Source organism: Apis cerana, linkage group LG11 (genome assembly GCF_029169275.1).
Source record: "Apis cerana isolate GH-2021 linkage group LG11, AcerK_1.0, whole genome shotgun sequence".
Classification (NCBI taxonomy): Eukaryota; Metazoa; Arthropoda; class Insecta; order Hymenoptera; family Apidae; genus Apis; species Apis cerana.
The window spans coordinates 13,588,097-13,613,129 of NC_083862.1; the positions used below are offsets into that span (position 1 = coordinate 13,588,097).

Sequence of the window (25,033 nt, forward strand, 5' to 3'; positions counted from 1 at the left end):
TCTATCTTTATCCTTCTCTAACTATTTTTTGTCTTTTTTTTTGTGTTTCATTTGCGGCACTCTGAAGATGGCGCTGATTTCAATATTTTTATTCTATCTCTATCCTTCTCGCACTATTCATTCCTTATCTATGCTCAATAATACTACGCATATGTGCGTTCAAAGGATAGTACGAATTTTTAATTATTTTTATACTTTTTCTTATTTTGATTGTTTCAAAGATCTTAATAAAATCAATTTCAATTTTTATCATAAATACATATGAACTTTATATTTTCTTCGTATGTACATTTTTATATATATATTTTATATATTTAAAATACATTGTATCATTAATTAAATATTTTGTTCCAGAAATAACTGTAGTTCAAAGAAATAAGAATGAAATAGATAAGTATAGAAGTACTAAGTATAAATAAGTATAAAACTGTCCTCAATCCCTTAGATTTAAATAAAATGGTGAAAAAATGATTAATTCCTGTAAATATGTTAATTGGAAGATGTTAATTGGATAACTATATAAAAGGTAAGTAAAAAAACAGTAAATCATTCTACAAAAATTTTATATTATTTTACTTTGTTTTAAATTATGTTATCATTATAAAAAATAAAATTTCGAGTTTATATTCTCCTAATATAAAATCCAAAAATTTCGAAAATTCCAAGAATTTGACGTCGCTTCCAAAAACTGTCGAAATTCTTGGAAAAAATTCTCGAACGACCTCCTGTCAAGTTATGTTCTTCTGATACAAAGTCGAAAAATTGGCGAAAAATTTTTAGATTTAGAATTTCTGGAAAAATTTTTACTAGCTAAAATTTCGATTTCGTATCAGGAGAATATAATCATAGAGGGGGTGGCACATGAAATTTTTCTAGAAATTGTGAGATTGAAACTTTTGACCAAATTTTTTATCAAGAGAATATAATTTAACAAGAAGTTTTATATACTTACTTTACATACTTACCTTTTATAGCTTCTTTTATAATATTTTTTTCTTTTTTTTTTTTTCCTTAATTCTAAAGATACTTATCGCTTATATATTTACCTTTTATTATACTTACCTTTCCCTTACTTTATACTGAATATTTTTTTATAATTTCTTCTAACGATACATAAAATGGATTTTATCATCTCATTATCTGGCATATTTCCATTGTTATTGATAATATTAAGAAAAGTTAAAGAATCCGAGGAATTATATATTCCGAATCAATTTATTTTTTTATAATATTATGTAATTTTCAACGCATATATGCAACGTGTGCAATTTTCCGTAAAAAAGAAAAAAGTACTAAACCTTAAAATAAATAAAATTAATTACCTTTTAAACCAATAATTTTCCTTTTTATAGAGAATGACGTGCCACATCTAATAACGCATCAAAAAGTAAAACTAGATTCTATTTAAAAAATGATCTTCATCCTTGTAAACTCTATTCATTTATTTATAAAAAAAAAAATAATGATATGAAAATATACCTTATCTTCTTTCTTCATGGGAAACATTTTTCAAATATTCTAAAAACCAACAATAATTTTTCAAACGATAAAGAATTTTTCTATACCAAAAATTAAATCTGAAAATCTGAAAGAAAAAAAACTCAAAAAGGGAATGAAATTTTCGTTCAACATTCACTTAACATTTTTTTTTTTCTCCTCTTTTATATATTAAGAATTTTTAATAATCAATATTGTCGGATATATATATATATATATATAATATATATATAATATAATACATTATATTAATTGAGACAGTATGGACACAACGTATAATTGGCGCGGTAAGGTGACAAAGAAGCCTCTCCCTTGTCAGTGTCCCTTCGTCGGAGGGTTGCTTCACGCACACGTTCCTCGTTTTTTTCTTTTTTTTCCCTTTTTTTTTCCCCCTTTCTTTCTCTCCACTTCTCCTCCCGTCGTTTCTTTTCGAAATTTTCCACGTAATTTTTCCACTCTACGCTTATCACAACTTGGTTAGTTCCCTTAAGTATATTAAATATACCATCTCTGCGGAAAGAGGGCCCCCTTTCAACTAATCGCGAAGAGTCGACGAGAATTGATTTCCAAAGAATTATTTATTTTTCCTAATATAATTTCTCGAATATAAAAAATTTTCGAAGTTCTTTTTTTTTTTCAGAAACATCAAAAACGGTTTCAATTTAAACAAGAATGTTATGTTCGAGCAATTTGTATTTATGTGTACGATAATTCGTTATCCTTTAATCTACCGTCATTCGATAAATCCATTTTAGCCACTCTTTCTATAGAGAAAAATCTAATTTCACCCCTTTTGGTTACCACTATCACCACCTTTGTCACAGCCCTCCCCCTCGTCCCGCATGCCCCAAAGGTTAACCACCCCTCGTACATACTTATTTATTTATTTTTTCCCCCCTTCCATTTTACAACTGCTCCCCCTCATTTAAAAAAAGTCCCATCCAGCATCCAGTTTTATTTTTCAAGATAAAGAGCGAATAAATTTTTCTTAAATTCTACGCTATTCTTTTTTTTTTTTTTTTTTTTTTAATTAGCGAGGTTAGGTCGTCAAATGAGATTAGAAAGATATCAAACGAGGTTACGTAAGGTTTATATCTAATTTATATCATTTTCTGAAAAGGATCAAGAAAATGCTGGGATGGGAAATTTTTAATTAAAGAGGCTCACCATGTCTTTCATCATGTTTTTCGTTTCGTTTGTTTCTTTTTTTCTTTTTTTTCTTGCCACCTCCCTCGCAGCGTATCGTTATACTATTTAGTCTAATCCCTGATATATAACATGAACCTCGTTCACAATCGTAAAAAAAAGAAAAAAAAAAAAAAAAAAGGATCGTGAGACGAAAATACGCCAACCGAGATGGTCAGGACATTCCTCTCCTCTTCCTTTCCCTTCCATGTTTATTCCATATCGCGTTTTTCGTGCCCCTTTATTCTCGCAACATGCTTTCGATGAACTTCTCTTTTTCAGAAAGATTTTGCTCAGATTTGGTGTCTTGGAGGATCATAAATTCAAAAATTTATCATAACTTGATCGATATTTTGTAGAGATTGTGCGTTTCGAAAATGAAGATCAAAGTGAAAAATTTCTATTTCTTTTCACGAAATGAGGTTAACTTAATCCTAACCTAAAAATAGAATCAACACGATTGAAAGATTAATAATCGATTAATAAATCGATATATCGAGGATACGTATTATATATAAAAATGGCAACCTCCTGACGACACCTAACCTTAACAATCTCCACGATTTCGATCCTTTAAACGAAAAAAAAAAAAAAAAAAAAAAAGAATCGCTCGCGTGTTTTCGCTTCGCCGCCTACTTTGTACAACCGATAACTACACAGTGTGCTATTCTCATTTGCTCAATAAATATTCGATAAATATATCATTGTATTTCATCATTATAATATATGTATATCATCGTATTGCCGTAATAATAGGTAATAATAATCGCACTATGTTCATAATTCATCGCCGTTTTTTTTTTCGTCGTTTACAATTTACCAGTGTGTCGTTAAGTACCTTTCAATTTTATATATATATATATTATTTATTATTTAATATTATTATTATTATTATTATTATTATTATTATTATCGTTATTCTCGTAGCTGAACTTGCACCTCGCATGCTCGTGCGTTCTATGTTCATCTATTTAAATTCTCGCAACACATCTCTTCTAACCACCCATCCCAACAACGGAAAAAAAAAAAAAAAAAAGAAGGAAAAAAAAAAATCAAAAACAATCGTACACCTTTCTTCTTATCTCGTTAATCAGTTATCTTGCTAAATTAATCGTTCGTTAGCTACGCGTTTACATATAATATATTATATACGTCTTCTCAGTCCCCTCGCAAGCTTAAATTCTACGCAAACGACCCATCACTTTTCTTTCTTTCTTTCTTTCTTTCTTTCTTTCTTTTTTTTCACTCGCTTAATTGCACGAAAATTATCAAATACGTCTCGACTTTCCAATTTTCTCGATCAATCTTTTACCATTTTTCTATGAACAATGTTCTCGATTTATTTTCTAATCCATTTTTGACCCGTGTAGCAGCGGGTGGCTCGGGATATCCAGTCGATATTTCGTTACTTTTTCGCCTATTTTTATCCTCGAACCTATTTTTTTCCTTTTCGATCGAGACGCGAGACTGATGCGTAATTAAGCTTTCCTTGCTTCTCCTGCAGACAATCGTTCGTATCGACATCGCCCCGCCCCCTAAAGTCTACTAGAGAAATATCTATCTTACGTAGAAAAAGTCCTCGTGCGCACTGTCGCGCCGGAGAGAACTTTGCGGCTGAGAATCACCTCCATCGATCTATCCTTCTCGTTGTCGATACAAATGGTATTTAAGGGAATGGAAGCGATAATAGTTCCTTTTCTTTTTTTCACGTTTTTCCTTCGAACTTTGCTTCAGTTTGAAAGAAATTCGATTAATACGTACAACTAGTCCCTATCGTTGAAGGTTAGATTACAAATGGATGGAAGTAAGGTTAAGTTGGAAAAAAATTGATTTTCACGATCACTTTTTAGATACGAATACTACGAGGTAATATTAAAACGATCACTCTTCAATAAATTAACTAGGACGCTACTTAAGTAACAAATTATCACGAGATATGCAATTAAATAGTCTATCTATAATTGCTACGATAGAAGCGAGATACGAAACTTTCCATTCTCACAACGAGGTTAACTATCCTTACAGTGTTCATTGTTATCGGTTCGAGTCGATTTATCACAACATCGTCGCTATAAAATACAAAATATCTAACTAACGTATCCTTACTTTTTTTTTTCTTTTATTTTTTTTTTTTTTTTTAGAATTAAGATCTTTCTTCGTTCGGAGACACGTGTGATCCCAGCCGCAATGCATTTCGACCGGCGGAATTTCGATTCGTGCGGACGAATTTTTTTTAATGCACTTTCGGTTCAAGGCAGCTCGAGACGCTATTAGAAAATGTTTTTCACGTGGATGCCACGAGAATAATCGGCGCGACGCGAGCTCGACGTTGGGACGCCGTTTTTTTTTGAGCGGAAACCCGATTGGCTGGACTCTCAGCTGGTAAAAGCGATTCACCAGGCGTTGCGATGAAAGATTTCTCTCAATTCGATTTTTTTTTTTTTATTTATTTTTATTATTTCGTGAAAAATTCACGAAAACTTTGATATTTTCGAGTTATTTCGCCGAAATTTAATTCGAAATTAAGAGTAATCTTTCCTCGCGAATCTGTGTTTTGAAAGCCGATCTAACCACGACCTTTCACCTCATTAGGAAGACCTAACACTACTTTGTAATCCTTCTATCCTAATTGGCACTCTACTCTATTTGCACCCATCGTACGCTGACCATTCCCGAATCACGTATCTTTTTTTCAATAATTTTCTCAAGCTTTCTAACGTGACTAAATATTCTTTTACAAAACCTATTTCCTTTTTTTTTTTTTTGTTATGATAATAAAATATTACAATATAGTAAGTTAATAAAGAGGAACTTTGAGAACGTACTACACACGAATTTTAACATTATAAAAATTCTACATGATATCGATACGTGATTCTTGATCGTCAATTTCTACAAAATTTCGTACAATTTTTAATTAAAATAGAAAAAAAAAAAAACAAAAAACAAAAGTCACGCGGTGAGAAGTGCGTAATGTACACGTATCCCGAACCACCCTGGTTTTGTTTCGTTATAATTCTATGAATTTTTAAATTTTCTTTTTTTTTTTTTTTTGTTGTTCGTTATTAATCGTCGACGTTGAGTGCCCGCGCGTCTTCGTTTTAACAAAATAAGAACACCAAGTGTCTCGTTACAATCCCTATTGGCATCGAGGAAAGTATTAAAATTCCTTATACATCTATCGTGATTTCTTTCGAACACTTTGCGCGAATCACTTTTGCCGAAGGAAGCTCTAGATCGTTTAAAATAAATTTATTAATCGTCTAATCGTTTAACGAGGCTCGATTATTTTTTCCTTTTTCTCGCGATAAAATGAAATATCGTCAAAGATGGTTGGCGAAGAGTTCGAAAGAAAGTGTGCAAAATCCTCGATCGAACGGATCTAGGGGTCCAAGGATCGATGAATTCGACTGTCTCTCTGCCCCTGTGCGTGATATAACAACTATAAATGCCTAGAGTGGAGCGCCCTCTTCTAAATCGCTCGTATTACAGTATGCAGTGGCGCCATCTCGTTTTTCAATTTAAATAAAGACGTTCTAATAAAGCTTTCTTCATTTATCTAAAAAACAATTAATCTTTTAAGGTTTATACATGTGTATATATATATATATATAATTAAAACATTTTTGCATCATGTAACAACGAACGATTCAGTGAACAATTATTAATAATCTAAAAAAACAGCGATCCACCCTGAGCGTGCGTTTTACGTACCCTATTCGCCTCGCGTCGTAATTAATATTTATTCATATTTACACTAAAGAATCGTTCTTCTCCCGTAGTAACCATAAAGCGATTAGTTAGTTTAGTTAGTTTAGTTAGTGAGTGAATTAAGTAATAGTCAGCAATAGCAACGCCCTCCTCTCCAACTGGGCACCATGTGCCTTGTCTTAATAATCGAGATAGGCGATTTAATAGTAACAGCAGTATGCGGTCGTCCTTCATTTTACAATTAATAGTTAAGAGTAGCGATAACATAGTAGTAGTTTAGCTTACAATATAGCGCTGTTATTAATTAGTAATAATAGTAGTAATAATAATAGTAATAGTAATAGTAATAGTAATAGTAATAGTAGTAGTAGTAGTAGTAATAGTAGTTGTAGTAGTAGTATTAATAGTAGTAGTAGTAGTAGTAGTAGTAGTAGTAGTAGTAATTATAGTAGTAATAGTAATAGTAATAGTGATATTAGTGATAGCATTAATAATAGTGGTAGAGTGGTGGTAGTGCTGTGATGATAAATAGTTTTTCCCAATTTCTTCTTTTTAAACAGCGGTGCTGATGGCGATGGTAGTGGTGGTGGTGGTGGTGGTGGTAATAGTTGTACAAATAGTAGTTATAATAATAGTAGTAGTTTTTTTCTTCCCCTCGTAGTATTAACAATATAGTTGCAGCGGTATTCATCGTCGCCTCATCGTAATAGTGTTAGTAGCGGTAAGAAGCAATTCTTTATAGGAATAGTAGTAGTATCGCCTTATTCACCTCTCTTAACTCGAGTCTGTAAGTAAATCTTACACTTCGTTTTCTCTTTTATCTTTTTTTTTTTCTTTTTTTTTTTTAACACTAATTATCGATATATCGCTAGTCTCAAGTTCTTTGTACTATCACTACGAACCGATTGACAGGGTGCCTCCATTCTTCCCATTTAACCGCGATTTCGACTTGATCCTGGACATTTCTCCGGCAAACTGAACTCCACTAACTCGGATGTCTCGCAACGAGTAATAAGTACAATGTTTAAAATGATTTGACGACAGAAAACCGCTCGAGCACCGAGAAAACCTTGAGATCTATAAAGCCACTCGCAACTAAGGTTTTTAAGGTTTTTCTAGATCTAGAGAGCACGGTTAAACGCTACGATTAATATTAATTTACAAAGGCACATATAGAAGCACAGACACAAGCGAGCAAACACAAATCAACGATCAGGGGAGGAGATACAATGAATGAAGTTGTGAGCCAAGTTGGGCTTTGAACGATCGCCATCTTATTTTTCAAAATAAAACGCTTGGGAACCAAATCAAATTCGAATTCAAAATTAAAAAGCAACCGCTCGCCGCAACATAGAATTTTCTTTCTCTTTCTTTTCCCTTCCCTTCCATTTTCTTTCGCAATGGGGCGCGAGTCAATCGAGTTCCACGATCGTTGGATCCAGCCGTCGCTAATGGGCAAGGACACCCTTTCAACCTCACTCGAAGAGAGAAAGAGAGAAAAAAAAACGGAAGGGGTTCTCGCGAAACAAAACCCAGGAAGAACCACCTCGAAAAGCTATCTGGTCATCTAGCGAGTATATTAAGCGCATCATTATTTAAGGGGTTCCTTGGGAATCGCTATAATAAGACAGATCGCCCCTCGTGTTTGCTTTCCAACTCTTACGCTGCCAGAATTCTTTTTCTTCTTTTTCTTCTTCTTCTTCTTCTTTTTTTTATACAAAATATATTCCATAGATATTCGATTTTACGTCTCTACAAATTTTATTAATCTTCGAAATTGTTTTTTTTTTTGTTTTGAAAAGTAAGTAACTTCATCGAGATTTTATCTCGAATTAAAGAAAGAACATTTCAACGATTCCTCGAGTTTCTTTCAGCCTTTAAACGGCGATTGGCAGCGAAAGCGTTGAGCTCAAAGAAGAAAAAGAAAAGAAAGAAAAAGAAAAAAATTCGCCTCGTATCGTCAGACACCCTAATTCAATGTACAGTCGACGGAGAGAGAGAAAGCACTTTTGGACAATATACAACATTATAGTTTAGGACCTTCGTTGTCGTTAAGTTCGATGTTACGTTATCTCGTTGCGCGACGTTACACTAAATTCCTAAGTAAGTTAATAACTATAGATCTCTCACTATCTCGAAACATCGTCCTCTCTTCCTCGGAAAATCGTTTTCTTTATTTTTTTTTTTTTTTCTTATAGTCTCGTTTCCTTTAGGTTTCTTTCTTCGACTTTCTCCTCCTCTTCCTCTTCCTCCTCTTCTTTTCCCTCTTTTCATCGGTTTCTTCCATCTTCGCCCTCTTAATCACGCGCGCCATTATATCGTTTTAAATCATCGTTAATCATCGTGAAATAACGTATGTATTACGTATTCTTCTCTTTTTCTTCTCCTTCTTTTTTTTTTTTTTTTTAATTAACCGCTTAATTTATCAATAATAATCAATATTAAATATTATTCACTTTGTTTCTAACTAGCAGCCTCTGTTGACTAGCCCGCACAACTAGTCGTTCTCTCTATTTTCGTTTTTTCCTCTGTATTTTTCTTTTCACTAGTGTTAGCACTAGCCTGAGCATTAGGCGTTTTTTAATTAACGATACAATTATAAAGTTATCAATTATCGTTATTATTAATATTATAATTTATTATTATTATTATTATTATTATTATTAATATTATTATCCGTGGTTCGTGGACCGGTTAACTTCCGTTTTGACCGATATTCGACCGATCGGATCCCCTCGACCCTTCTTCTCCTTTTTCTCCTTCCTCATTTCTCCCTCCTTAATCGTCGGTATTTTTTCTTTTTTTTTTTTTCTTTTTTTTTCTATCATTTTTTCCTCTCCTTTTTTTTAAATGTTCACACTTCTCGATCATCGAAATAGAAAAGCATTTCCTTTCCGTTTTTCTTTATTTCGACTACTTTTTTTACGTGTCGTCTAAACAAGCATGTGTACGCGTGTATACGTGTCTGTGTTCCTTCATAAATATTATAAAAAAATATAATAGAAAATTATAATTTCGTTATAATATTTATAAACTACGAAATTGGCACTAGAAATTTCTCTTCTTCTTTTTTTTTTCCTTTTATTTATTATTATTATTATTATTATTATTATTATCATTATTATTAATATTATTATTAATATTATTATTATTAATATTATTATTATTATTATTATTAATATTATTATTAATATTATTATTATTATTATTCCTTTTTTCAATCTCTTCGCTTCGTTGTTCAATCCCTCTTCTCGAAGAGCGCAGCTCAAATTACGTTTTCTTTTTTCCTCTTTTTATTTTTTTCTCCTCCTCCCTCGTCTTTTTTTCCTTTTTCTTCCTTTTTCTTCTCCCCTCTCGTAGACTAGACCTACACGTTCCCACTTATTTAATCCCACGAAATACCACGAGCGTGTATGTACAAAAACACACGTTTCAGAAGGGGTCTCGAAATTGGCGGATGATGATGTAAACAGAAACGGTCGGTTTTTATTTTAAAATCGCGTGGGAAACTGTACACACACACTTCGGTACTTTTTTTTTTTTTTCCTTCCTCCTTTCCTCTTTTCTCGTTCGCGCTCTTTTCTCATCGCTTTCTCTTCGTTTCTTCATTCGAAATTTAAATTGTCTACGGATTATTATTATTATTATTATTATTATTATTATTATTATTATTATTATTATTATTATTATTATTAATATTATTATTATTTATCATCGGTCGAAGCGGACCGATCGGGGCGATGATCGGGAGACGAGATTTCTTAATTAGGAGACGAGATGAGGGGTCCTTACTCACGTCCGTCGAGGACACTCAACAGAGAAAGAGAGAAAGAGAGAGAGAGAAAAAGAAAGAGACAGAGATAGAGATAGAGACAGAGAGAGACAGAGATAGAGAGATAGAGAGAGAAAGAGAGAGGGAGAGAAAGATTCAGAAATTAACAGCGCGTCGAGAGAGGAGAAGGACGCTTCCGGTGGGGCGAAAGTAATAATTGACCGAAACGCTGAACCCCTCCTCGGAGGACGGAACCTTTCCTTCTTTTTCTTTCGACGTAAAAAATTAAAAAAAATCTTCCAATCCTTATCCAAAGGGTTTAATAAAATTTTAAAGTTTCCTATTTCCTTTTTTTTTTAATATCGCTTTTAAAAATCAATTTTTAACAACGAGACAAGAAGAGAGGAAAGAAAAGATAAGCGAGAAGAAAGATGATCACGAGGAAAGGCACCGACCATCACCTAGGAGAGGAGTGAAGAAGAAACAAGTCGCCCCCCTGTGAATCCCTTGGCAATCGCTCGGCAAGGTTCGGCCCTCCCCTTTCGAGGAGGAACCGGAAGCGGGATCCTCCCCTCGACGCTGCCCTCACCCCCCTTAAACTACGATCAGACTCTCAGGCACTCGATTCTCCGCAGGCTTAGATCGCGAAGCTGAACACGACACGAGGAATCATGACGATTCCCCTCCGGCTCAGGGTAATAATTATCGTACGCGCCGGTGAGTAACGACCCCGTGGAACACGCGAGCTTCTCCACGCTTTCCGCTCTAAGCCTCCAGTGTCACGGGGGAGACTTGGGTCTTCCGCTCTTGTCCTGCATCACTTGTTGCTGCTGCTGCTGCTGCTGTTGGCCAGCTTGTTGAGGCGGCTGTTGAGGTTGAGGTTGTTGTTGTTGTTGTTGCTGCTGCTGTTGCTGCTGCTGTTGGGCTTGTTGATGGTGGTGCGAGGTCGGATCGGTGGCCACGCCCAGATCCGTCCCCATCAAGTTACCTGCCCCGCTCTTGTCCACCACGCTGCTCGTGTGCACTGGATGGAAGTATCGGTCTGAAAAATTTCCTTTTGTTAGCATGATTTCGAATTTGATACACAATATCGTCATATGTATATATATATATATATATATTTTTCAAAATTTGGACAAAGTCGAACTTCAATTCGTATACACATATAAACCTTCGTCCATGGTGGAGGGAGGCTCGCTGGCTGTCCCCGTGATGATAGGAGCGATCATGTTGTAATCGTCCTCGAGATTGATGAACGGCGCCGTGTTCCAACGCGGCGGCACGTTCGAAACGGATCTCTGCGTGGCTACAGGCCTCGTCACCGAGACGGGGGACGAGAACAGGGATAGGTTAGTTGGGGAGATCACTCCCGACATCGAGCTGATTGTAGGATACGTGAATATTTGCTGAAAAATGTGTGTATATAAGTATGTATATATATGTACATATATATATATATATATCACTTTCCTCGAGGAAAGAAAAAAAGTAAACAAACCTGTCCAGGTTGAGAGTGAAAGTGAGCAAAAGTATACTCCCGGCTTGTGTGGGGCGCCGTGACGAGGATCCTCGCTGGGCTCTTCCTTCCGGCAGGATCCACGGAGCTCTGGCAACCGGAACTGACCAGTCCCACCGCCGCCGCGGCGGCCATTTGCTCCTGATTGGACGCCAGCTCGGCCGGGTCCGTGGGCGAGGTGGAAGAGGTGGGGGGCGAGTTCGAGCTCGCCGCCGTCAGCTCTCCCGTCGACCTTATAATGGCGACGGGCCTCGCCATCGGGGCAGGGGGAGGCGGGGGCAGCATCGAGCTCGGATAATACTGTGAGAACTTTTGTATGCCAGTCCGGGGTCCGGCTAGCTGCGCCTGGAAACACCACACGCCCACCGATCAACGTCGCCGACCCGCGCGTGATCCATTCACCCCGTTTTCTCCGCAGCGTTCTCTCTCTCTTCGTTTTATCAATCAAATGATTTTATCATATCCACTTTTTCCTTTTTTCTTTTTTTTTTTTTTTCCTTTCGCTTCTAACAATGTTTCAATGTTGGACGAGTTCGAGTTGAAGTAAAAACGGAGATAGATAGATAGATAGATAGATAGATGGATATGTAGATAGATAGATAGAGATGGAAAACGAAATTTATATACCCATCGAATCTAACGAAACGATGTAATGATGACAAAGAATTCGAATTCGAAAAAATCCAGGGCGATTGGAGCACGGATGACGAGCAGGTCGGGCGAGAACCGGCCCCCGTTGTCCCCTGTTCATCCCCTCGAGGGGAAGGACGATCCTCGAGAGAGATAGAGAGAGAGGTAGAGAGAGAGAGAAAGAGAGAGAGAGAGATATATACGTCTCTTCTCCCTGGAGGGAGGAATCGTCCTTTTGGAAAAAAATGGAGACGGAGAGGGGGGGAGCAAAAGACAATGGCGGCGGGTTTTTAAAAAGAAAAGGATCCGGAAGCTACCTGGGGCAGTTGCTGGGTATTCTCGGCCTCCTGGCAGACGAACGTCACGAAATCCGACAGGGTGTCGTGACCGTTCTCGGGGTACTTGACCACCCCCGTGGAGGCAGGGTGCTCCGGCTGGTAGTAGGCGAGGCCGGACATGGCTTGACCGGAGCCACCGGCCAGTCCTTCGTGGGGAGAGTGCAATCCTGAAACACAATTCACCGATGTCACCCCCTCTTGCTACGTGGCCCAACGCCACGGCGAAAACCACCCCCTTTTTTAAAACGACACGCTCGTATCTCGCTCCGTTTCTCACTCCCTTCTCCCTTCTTCCTCTTCTCCCTCCTCTTCGTTCCGTTTCTATCTTATTTCTCACACGTTCGATCGATCCTTCAGTTTCTCGAGCGGGTGTGATCCTCCTCCGTGATATCCTCCTCCCCGTTTGTCGTCAAACGAGATGGTAAAGATCGAAGAAAGGGAAAGGTATATCGTGAACAGAAAATTAAATAATATCTTTACTTTTTGAGTGTTATCGATCGAGCGGTCTATGTCGATAAGATCGGAAAAAAAAGAGAAAGGTGTATATATTTCCCGATATAAATATTATTATCTTTCCGTATTTGTATTTATATCGAATATTATCGATCGAGTGATCCACGTCGATAAGATCGTCGGAAAAAAAAGAGAAAGATATATTACATATATCCCGATATAAATATTAATAATATCTTTACTTTCCGTATTTATCGAATATTATCGATCGATGGCAAGGGAGGATCCACCCACCAGATTCGTTCCGTTTCATCGCGGTGTAGAGATTTCTCTCTCTTGAGAAAAAAAAAAGAAAAAAAGGTAGAATACTCGAGCCAAAAGAGGATTTTGAATAATTCTGGGCCGATTAGACAAACCGGGGATCTCGATGTTTGTGGTCGGTAAATGGTAATTGTTAATGCGGAGAATGTTAGTAAAAGTTGGATCCCGCCGTTGGAGAGAGCTTAGCAGAAGAGGGAGCAAACAGAGGTAACGATTGCTGCTGCGAGTCTGTTAGGGGGTGGTTTTAGTGGTACTTTCGAGGGGGAGGGGGTCGACCAACTATAACGATCGTGTTAAATATATATATATACATATATATGTGTAATATATATATATATAAATATATGAGTATGTGTGTATATATAGATACATATACATATATATGTAAGGCGCTCCAAGCGTGAGACTGGCTGGCTGAAATGTACATGTATTTTTATATATACCATGTGTACGCGTTGCGCCCGCGTTCACGGATAAAATTTCACAGAATTTTATTTGTTTCTCTTCGCTTTTTTCCCTTTTCGAATTTTCTTATCTAATTTTTTACATTTAAAAATTTTCGCGCGCGCACACACGTACGTCACATATGTGGTTATATATACATGTATGTATATATACATATAGATATGTATATATATATATATATTAGACAGAGAGAGAGATATATATAGATATATAGTGCAACAACAAACATCAAACAGCAAGATAACAACGATTAAACAACACATCAAAAAAAAACATCAAGGTAACAACAACATCAACATCAATACAATGATATACATATATATGCCGTGATATATATGTACGTATGTATGTATATATATATATGTATATGGTAAACAACAACATCAACATCGCAACAACAATATAAAATGTATATTATACATATGTATATATATATATATATATACATATATATATATATGTATGCGTATGTGTATATATATATACATATATACAAATATATATATATATAGGTAATATCGTACGGAGAGAGAGAGAGAGAGACAGAGAGTGACAGATAGATAGATAGATAGATAGATAGAATAGAGCAATATGATAAACAAGTCAAGTCTCAATCAAGGTTCGAAAATTAATTGAATCAATCAATCAAGTCAATTAATCAATTAATCCATCCAGCATACGACATACCCAGAGCATTGGCCGTGTGACAGTGAGTGAGAAATATATATATATATATACATATATATATATATATATAGATAATAATATAATAGTGTGCAATTCGGTTCAATTCGTGGTACAGTCTCGATCGTTTTATATATATATTTTAATAAATTCATATATTTTTTAATAAAGAAAGAAGAAAAAACGAAATATTGTTAATCTCATAATCGAAAGAGAAAGAGAGAGAGAAACATCATTCCCAGGAATGAAATATTCCTCGAGTCCTTGAGAACTTACAACTCTCACTCTTCTCTCTCCCACCTAGTCGAGGCTGTACCCTTAAAAAATAGTAATAATACATGAACAGGTGGGTGTGTAGTAACAGGGTGGGCGGGCGGGCGGGCGGGCAGACAGACAGACAGACAGACACAGACGAACAGACAAACAGACAGACAGACAGACAGACAGATAGATAGACAGACAGACAGATAGACAGACAGACAGCGACAGCTAGCTTACCAGGTAGAACCGGTACTACGCAGTTAGCAAGAAATAGCCGTCCGTTCGTCCGTTCGTCCGTCCATCCGTCTGTCTGTCTGTCCAAGCCCCGGATATACTCATATTTCCTTCCGGTTCGTGTGCTCGAGAGGTTAAATCAACGGCTACGTTCGAAAATTACGGAAATTCGAGAGGTTTGCATCCGAGAGGGGACACCGAGAGAGGGCGAGGGGTGGGGGGGGGGCTGGCTGGTTGGTTGGTTGGCTGGCTGGCTGGCTGGCTGCTGGTTGGCTGGCTGGCTAACTAAACTAACTATTATCGCAACCTCGTTTCGTTTTATAGTTATTCTTTGTTTATACTTTTTTTTCTTCCAACGGTCGGTCAACAGACAGATCGGTCGAACGGACAGGCGAACGGGATCATAATACGCTTTGTATGGGGAAAAAGAAAAAGAAAAAGAAAAAGAAAAAGAAAAGAAAAGATATACATATATAGATATTATACAGACATTATTATGTTATACTATACATACACAGGTGAACAATGAATATATATATATATCGTGATGTGTACTTATTCCCATATACGAATGAAGGCATATAAAAGAAAAGAAAGATCAGTTTTGAGTTTTCGGTCGAATTTTGTTGTTGATATATATAGTTTATATATATATATATATAGAGTTAGTGGTAGGAGATCCAATTTCCAGTGGAAATCGGGAGGGGAAGGGGATTTAATTTTTTTGAAGATAAAGATGTTGTGAGCAAGTCGAAATAATAATTCGTTGACAAATGTTCGTGAGAAGATCGAAAGAGATCGCGATTGTGTTCAAGAGAGAGTGGTATAGAGCGGCAGTAGAAAAGGTCTGTAACGAGTCAGACGCGTTAGGTTGAGGTCTTTATCTCGAATATCGATTGCAAAGGGTTCGTTTCTCGATCGAGATGTTCGACTCTTCCGAAAGGGAAGAATAATAAAGAGGCAACAATGAGATCAATGAATTATTCGCTTCTAAATTGATTTTAATGCCATGTGTACCATATGCTTGAAAGCGCAAGCTCGTCGATCGTCCAAAGGATACGTAAAGAAAGAAAGAAAGAAAGAGAAAGAGAAAGAGAGAGAGAGAGAGAGAGAGAGAGAGAGAGAACAGAAACATGTATAAAAAATAATAAAAAACTAGAACCGAAAAATCTAGAACCGAAAAATTATATATATATATATATATAAAGAGAGAGAAAGAAATTAAATTAAATGATCAAAAAGAAAGAAAGAAAGAAGAAAAAAAAAATAATCAGCCTACCAACGACAGCATTGCGCGAACAATCGTGCACACAGCTGAAGGCGGCTATGACACAATGGTATGCAATAGTTATTTTACAAATATACATATACACGTCTATTTTGATTAATCGCAATTATCGAATATTGAAATCATTTAAAAAATAAAAAAAAAGGAAAAGAAAAAAAAATACACGTATATACGTATATTCAATTTATAATAATTATCGCACGCGTATACGTTACACGTATATATGTATATATATATATACATAGTATATCGAAACAGTTATGTGAGATGCAACACCGAATGCTAACACACATATGTATAATAACAATTCTCATAATGGGCTAACATAGAATATTCTTGCTTTCTCGGTTCCTCGTGACGCAGCGGTTTACCGTATCGCAATCAGACGTCAGCCGGATTTCTCGAGGATCTTCCTGTGGTGGACAAACACGACCCTCGAATTAGTCCACTTTCCTCCTTTTTCCACCTCCTTCACACTCTCTACCGTTCCCCCTCCAATCCTCTCCGCTCTGCGCTAGAGCAGAGGATTGGAAAGGGATCGCTTCGATTCTTTGTCGATGAAAAAAAAAAATTTTTTTTCTGCAAATTTTATCATTTTCTTTTTTCTTTTTTAAGTTGTCATCTAATGTGGAAGATCGTTTCCCAAATCGTTGTTTTTTTTTTTTATTATTAATTCCTAATTCAAGTTTTTAAGAATATTTTTTTAGACCGATTTTTATCGCATTCTTGATGAAAATAAATATCGCGTCTCTTCATAGTGGAAATAAAATGGAGGAGAAAAGAATTCGAGCGAGAGAATCCGTTGAAAATCGAATAATGAAAATGCGCGATAATAAATCCCGCAGGATTCCCCCGTTATGTGTGTAGGGATGGAGGAACAAAACCGGTGGACACTTAAGTGGTAAATCGATCGTTCGATTCGATTATACCGCGATGTTTCTATGTGGGAAATGCAACAGAGAGGAAAAAAAAAAAAAAAGAAACACGCTCGATGAACATTGCAAGCATTTTCCATGTGGACACGTGGTAATTGTATCAATCAATAACCAATGATGGAGTTAACACGGTGCAACAACTACCATAACAACAGCGTTGGAATTAGAGTGCTCTTAATCATTTCGATTCGATGGCTGGCTTCGTTTATCATTTCTTTTTCAAACGGTTAATAATTCTAATTGATTAAAGAATGCATTTTGAGAATAAAAATTTTGAAGGATGTTTTCAAGACTATTTCTCGCAAATATTATTTTCGATAATAAAAATAAGTAACTTTATCATCAGTTGGTCACATTGAAAACAAAACTGTCAAAAGTTGCTATCGAAAATTATTTAATCGTGAAAAATATAAGTTTGAAATTACTTATAGGTCATTTTCGAGATCCAGCCATCGTGGACCAGTTCGAAAGAGCATCTAAGAAGAAAGATGAAAATGAAAAATCAAAGAAAGAAAGAGAGGAAAGAGACGAAATATAGTGGCATTTCGTCGGTACATCGGATTCGATCGATAAAACAGCGAAGTGCAGCGCTTAATTCCAATATTTTTCCATCTCTTCCAATCAAGGAAGAACGTTTTACTTGTAAACCGTACGGGAAAGATGATAAATCGTAAAAAAAGTGGTTTGACAGAGAGAGAAAGAGAGATTCCAGAAAATTAAGCACTGCACTTAGCGCGATTGGGAATAGATCTATTGAATTAAGGGGGGAACATAACGTATATAAGAGGGAGGGCAGTGGTCTGAGGAGAGAGAGAAGAACCGAACATCGCGAGGAGATCGATAGCGAAGGCATTCGAGAGGCTTGCACGAGACGACGCTGCATGCCGCGAGGAACGAATATCTCCTCCGTTTTTTCTCTCCGTTTCCCTTCACGAGTCTTCTCCCTTTATCTTTCCGTTTCCTCTTCCTTTCTTTCATTCCTCCTCGTCCTTCTTCCTCTCGTCGATATCTTCGATTCTGCAGGATAGCAAATTTCACAACTCCCCCTCTCCTCCACCGAAACTTTAACTTTTATTCCGTGAATGTAATTCTCCAGGTCTCGTATTTCCTCTGTAATAAACGCTGTGCTTTATGAATCCAAGGATTTTGCACTTTTGTAATTTGATTTATTTCGAAATCAATTGTAATTATTTTTGTAAATTCATATTACGAATTAGAGAAATTAAACTTTGTGTAATTGGAACATCTATTGAAATATCCAATGTCTGTGTTGTGATTTTTTAATTACAAATAATATATACGATTAATTTTACTCGATCGGTAAAAAAACAAATAATCCACAATCCAACTTATACGGCAAATTTTTCCAAATATTTTTCAAAGGAAACGGAAATTCCAGAGTTATAGAGGGTTAAAATGGCCGACGGTCCTCGAAAAGGCTCGAGACCGGTCTTCAATTTGCAATAACTCGCGGACGAGGGTTCAGAGGAAGTGTGTGCCGGGCAAATTTGTCTCCTGCCGCATCGAAGACACCCTCCAAATCGAGCTTGTATACGTGTACGTGTTTGTGAGCAATGGATGGTCGACGACAAGGTGTACATATGCATGTGTGAGTGACGCTTGCAGAGACACCAAATACACTTAAAGGTATATATGTGTATATATATATAGATATATATATAAGATATATGTGTATATAGTGGTACTATGGAAGATAGAGCTTGAGGAAGAGGGCGTGATTGTGCAATTTCGAGCTGCGTCGACGATTCGCGCCCTTCCCTAGCGACCAATGCATATTCGGCCGGAAACTTTGCGAAGGAGATTCGCGGATTTCGATGGCATTCGGGGAGGGGAGGTCCTCGAGTTGGGTCGCTTGATGATGTTAAGGATTTAAGCCTCGGTGAGATCTTGGAAGATGGAAGAGACAATGCATTGTCTATTTGAAGAATTACGAGAAAGATTCTTCGGAATATCTCAATAATTTTGAATCTTTGAATTTTTTTTTTTAAAGTTTTTCCAGGATTTGTAAGTTCGATTGATCGAAAAATTTTTTCAAGAGTTTCAATATTCTAGAATTGTAAAATTTAAATGGTTTTTTAAATCTTTGAGCTTGTTTGGAAAGATTTGATTGTTTAAAAATTTGGAAATTGAGAATTTTTGATATTCCAGAATTATAAAATATAGAAGTTTTTAAATTTGGAAATTTTTGATAAAACAAAATTAAATATAAAATTAGGAAGTTTTCTCAAACTTCAAATTTCTCTAAGAAATTTAGAGATTCAAAAATTTAATCATAAATTTGAAATTCGAAAATATTTGGAAAAACTTTGAATTTCTTCTCGTATTCGATTTCGAAACTTTAAATATTAAAAAAAAAAGAAAAATTCTCTAAAACTTCGACAATTCGAAAATCAGGGAAAAATCGGAAGAAAGAATTGGAAGTTCTCGTAATATCCTCCGATCCTCCTTAGATTCTTAAAAATAACTCTTTCAAAACTTCCCAACTCGTGCGCGATTCCCCTTCGATTCTGAACACAATTCTCGCTTATCGAAACTACACTTCACTCCACTCCCCTCCCTCTCCCTACCTTACGAAAAAAACTTGCAATTTTCGCGCACACGGGAGAAGAAGGATGGATCGATGAAGCAGTTCGACGAAGGACGCGGATCGTCGAGTGTCGCACGATATACGCAATATACACAAAATAGAGACAATATAAGGAGAGAGAGAGAGAGAGAGAGAGAGAGAGAGAGAGAGACGATAAACAGAGAGCACAAAAAATTACAATCTACAGGGCCTATGTGATCGAACTCCATATACGAGAGAATATAGAAATATTCGTGTATACATTTTTTTGTGTCCATTCGTGTATACGTACATAATATTCGTGACAAAAGAGAGAAGAAAAATCGCAGAAATCAAGAGAGAGATAGAGAGATAAATAGACAAAGAGAGAAACGAAAAGGAGAAACACGACAGAGATAAGAAAATGTGTGTGGTTATGTATATGTGTATGTCTTGTTTGTGCGTGTATATATATGTGTATGTGTATATATATATATATAATGGAAAGAAAAAAAAGAAGAAAGAAAGAAAGAAAGAAAGAAAGAAACAACCATTGGAAAGGAAAAAATGACAAACGTGACAGCAATATAGAAAAATATTCGAGCGTATATATATACGATATCGTGCATGTGCATACAACACGCGTACACGGACACGCGGAAGTCCCTCCATTGGCGGATGCGCGTGTGCTAGAGGAATCGTGTGTCAGTCCATGATTCCATTCCGTTTATTTCGTTGCTCACGTGTGCACTGGAGACGAGCGTGCTCGTTCAACCTGCGCGCGTGGACTGACCTACGAATGGGACGACTTAAATGCCGAAGATCGAACTCCTCTGTTTTCCGAGAGATATAAAAAAGATTGGAAAAAATTTTCTCTCTTTATCGTTTGCAATCCTTTTTTTTTTCTCTCGAAATAAATTATCGAAATCTCGAAAAAACTTCTCGTCTCGTTTCGAATTGATTCAACGTGCACACGCTGCATCTGCCGTACAGTGTATACGCATACACGTATGTACATCGATTACATGTACGTGTATATAATATGTATATACGTAACAAATATATATATATAGAGATAGATATATATATGGTGTGTGTGTGTGTATATATATATATATGTATGTAGAACAGTCAATAACCAGTCACAAAGTACCTTTTAGTCGAGTTTAGCGAGCTTCTCTCTACGCTCGGGTTCAGACTGAAACAGAGATCATCACGCGTCATTTTTCACGCGAACCATTAGACGCGAATGGATCGAAAAGGCTGCTTTGCCATCGATCATCGATCCCGTGGATCGCTCGAGAACTTTTCCTTCTCCGGATGGATCTCCATCTCCTCCTCCCCCTCCCCATTCTTCTTTCTTAAAATTATCTTTTAGATGTTTTTTTTCTGTCTTATGAGACTCCTATGAATCGTGAACTAACCCACTTTCTTCAGCGTCTCGTTAATTTTAAACGAATCCGTTGATTTTAAATAAAAAAATAAATACAAATGTTCGAAATAATTCGAAATAACGAATGATTAAACATTTTAAAGCTACGATTACATTATTTTCCTACGGACCAATATAAATATATCGTTTCATTAATCAACTAAATGAAAAAAAAGACAACTTTACAATTACTCTTCTTTTCACGCTCTTTTTTTTTCCATTTCCATTTTTCCAATTTTTCCAAAAAATAAATTTTTCCACGAATCGCCGAAAGAAAAAAGAAAAGAAATAGAAACCATTTCGGATTACCTCCACTGGGCGAGATATTATTCCTTCAATTTTCGCATCGCATCGAAAAGGTGGGTTAGCCATCCTTCTCTCTCTCTCTCTCTCGGTTCGACTCAGGGAGTTGGCGAGAGAGAAAGAGAGGGAGGAGGAGGAGGAGATCGAGATCCAGCAATCCCGGTGATCGATCTACTTACATGATGCCCGATGGCTGAGCTCGGTTTGGGTCTATCGCACACTGGACACACATTCGAGGCACCAAATCGCCGACGATGCACTCTCGAGCTCGGTGGCAACGAGGATGGTGGTAGTGGCGCGTTAAAAGGCGCATGGAAGAACACTTCCGGAATGGGAGGGGGGACCGTGACAAGGATCATGAGCTTACCACTAGCATCGACCGATTTTTTTTATTTTTTATTTTCTGTCTCCGGTTAAAGGGATTTCAAAGGCATTGAAACGACGGGACAGAAAACGAGCGGGCAAAATTTAATAAATAGTCGAAGTTAAAGAATAAAGTTACCTCGATAAATAATAATAATAGAAAATAATAACCGTATACTGGTGGCAAATGGATTTACCACGAGAAACGTGGTATAATTGTAACGAGTAGCTACGAGTAATAAATTAATTAATTTCACAAACATTTTTAACAAACGATTGTACAAAGTAACTTTATATAGAGTTTTTTTAACTTCAACCAGAGGGGGATTCGTTGCCCAAAATTCTCTTATCCTTCGTTTTTTATCCTTTATATACGCGGATAACAGAGAAAGCGTCTTCGAGCGAGATAAAACGATATCTCTTAAACAATTTTCTCGAGGCGAGAGAGGATTATGGCACGTTCAATGCCACGTGTACCGCGTATAACACGTGTATCTTCCTCGATATCCGCCACGAGAATTCCCCCGCGACGGACGTGTTTATAAAAACATCAAAAATAAAAAAATCGATCGTGCGAAAAATCTTGTCGAGATCGATTCTTTCGTGTGGCGCGAGATTCGGGAAAAGGCGGGAAATTCAAAAAACGAATCGTGGACACCGAGCTCAATTCGTCTCACGATCATTCTCGTCGGCGGCGTACAGTGGCGGAGAAACGGAGGGGGGGAGAGGGGAAATCCTCCTACCCCTCCTTTATCTCGCTCGCTTCCGAAATTCTCGAGGCACGCGATTTTTAGCATTATCATTATCATTATCAGTATTATTATTATTATTATTATTATTATTACTATTGTTGTATTAGTGAACTCGTCAGGCAAAAAAAAAAATCAAGCGGACAACGAACTGAAGCGCGAGAGACACTGAAGAGATTTTTTTTTTATTTCTCTTATTATTATTATTATTATTATTATTATCTCTGGTGGCAATTTCCATTTGGGATTGGTGGGCGGAATAAACAGATATATATATATATAGAGAGAGAGAGAGAGAAAGAGATGATGTATACACGTGTTGGGGGAGAGAAAGTTAGATATGTTAACTAGGGGCTGAAGGGGAGGGTTGAGACGAAAGATTTCAAAGGGGATGAAGGCACGAGATATCGCAATCCCCTTTGGACAGTCTTCTTGTGTTCTTTGTGTCTTTAGCCCGTACTTCCGGTCTAGCGAGTATGCAGAGTAGTTACAGTACTTACAGTACAGGACTTTCCATTAATAAAACGCTACGTTAAAAAAAAGAAAACTCGCTTTTTTTTCGAGCGTGTATATATATTTTTTTTCTTCTTCTCAAAGGGTTGAAAATATTTTATTTTATTTTATTTCGTTTTTTTCTTGGGACGGAGGGTGAATCTTGAACGCGAGAACGATTGAAAAGTTCGTTCCACAGGCGACTTTTCGATTTTTCTTCTTTTATTTTTTTTTTTTTTTATCATAGATAGATAGATCTGATCGTTCTGAATTAGAATTTTGTGAACAGTGATCATAGTAAAAAAACGCGGAATTAACTAACTGACTGACTCGAAGGCAGTCCATTGCAGAGAGAAAAAGTGTCTGTAATCTGGAATCTTTCCCATTTTTCTAATAAGTCCCAAAAATGGAGTCCAAGTTGTACAATTAAGACGCCTCCAATCCGTGATCCTCATTAGGTACCATTAGGCTGATGGAGGATCTCTCTCGCGGTTTCTCAGGGGAAAATACTCCAAATTACGTCAAACGATAAAAATTCTTCGAAATTTTTTCCCACTGTCTAATAATTTCCGTAGTATTTATTCCGTGTTAAAAAGAAAAGAAAAAGAAAAAAAAAAAGAAAATCTGAAAAAATTTTCTAAATCGTAAAAATAGGATTATAAAAAATACACCCGGAGAGATCCTGCATTCGGGAGAGTGGCCAGCAATTGCCGACATGTAAATATAATCCACCAGCCGTATTAACTCAAATATTCGAATCGACAGTTTCTTAACCACGGTCTATATATTTACGAGATATCTCGATAAAAAGGGATCGCTTTTATCGGCACATACCCGTCTGCGAGTGCGGCGAGTCCATTCCACGGTGACCATCCTCGGGCCTGAGCACCGGCGAGAATGTCGGCGCGCTCGACACGGATACCGTCGGAGGCTTTTCAGTCTTGTCGTTCCTTATGAGCTGATGCACCGGTGGCGGGCCTGTGAAGACAAGAAGAATTCCAAAATTCGAGGCAACTCGTTGCAAACAATAAATAATTAATCAATTAAAATTTGAGACGAAAGTGAAGAAAGCGGAACACAACCCTAGGAATTTTTCTCGTTTACGCATGCTCGTTACGCATGCTGGGGACTTTTTTCATGAAACATTGAACATTCTAGGCTAGGAATTTTTGCTCGACACAAGTTGGAACGAATTGAATATTGTCCTATAATCTTAGGTTTCCGTTTTTCCTTCTGGGATATACAAAGTGTTCTAGGGAAATTTTTCTAGGATCGTAACTCGCTTCGAGTAATGTAATACAATCCGTTCCCGAGATGTTGGAAGGATTATGGGAATTTGAAGAGGTGTTTTGTGCAATTTTCGATTGTTTCTGATAATATTCGAGATCGCACACACGAGAGAGAGAGAATATGCATCGAGAGATCGGGGTCGATCCGTGAAGGTGGGGGACAGGGATGCCTGTCCCCCCTCCCTACTTCATATTCTCCTCTGCATCATCCGCATTGAAACGAGGTAACAAAGAAGGTAAAAGTATCTCCCTTTCACGAAGATATTTCCGTCTTCTTTGAATATTCAAACCGAAAATTCTACACACAACTCGAACCAAATTGTACAGGATCCTCGTTAATTATTATTCCTACGGAAGGAGCGTGTCTCCCCAAGTCGAACAATCTTAATTCATCTATCTTTGCTTTAAAAACCTTCCAATAAAAATATTCATTCCGACGAACGATTCAAAAAATTATTTCAATCCTGTTCGATATTATTTCAAACAAAATTTATATTTTCCGTTTCATCGCTCCATTTAATATCCCACTTTTCTAAAAAAAAATGATAA

General features: G+C 36.7%; 1 protein-coding gene and 1 long non-coding RNA gene across 23 annotated transcripts in view; one reads left to right on the forward strand and one right to left on the reverse strand.

Moving 5' to 3' along the window:
• Positions 1-135: 135 nt before the first annotated feature.
• On the forward strand, positions 136-5,633 carry LOC133667004 (uncharacterized). The gene is made up of 2 exons (XR_009832024.1): positions 136-281; positions 355-5,633. It is a non-coding gene; the product is annotated as an uncharacterized LOC133667004 (long non-coding RNA).
• A 2,011-nt stretch (positions 5,634-7,644) lies between these two features.
• LOC107995749 (nuclear factor 1 X-type) overlaps positions 7,645-25,033 on the reverse strand; it is a 73,220-nt gene continuing 55,831 nt past the window's right edge. For 15 of the 22 annotated variants that reach the window (XM_062082133.1, XM_062082141.1, XM_062082128.1 and 12 more), the window contains 5 exons: positions 24,030-24,173; positions 12,629-12,816; positions 11,664-12,026; positions 11,337-11,571; positions 7,645-11,207 (listed from right to left, as the gene is read on the reverse strand). In XM_062082133.1, coding sequence (XP_061938117.1) covers positions 10,945-11,207; positions 11,337-11,571; positions 11,664-12,026; positions 12,629-12,816; positions 24,030-24,173 — 1,193 coding nt within the window. In that variant the 3' untranslated portion in view covers positions 7,645-10,944. The remainder of the gene's footprint in view (positions 11,208-11,336; positions 11,572-11,663; positions 12,027-12,628; positions 12,817-24,029; positions 24,174-25,033) is intronic. The other 7 variants (XM_062082143.1, XM_062082125.1, XM_062082136.1 and 4 more) reach the window with 2 other exon arrangements.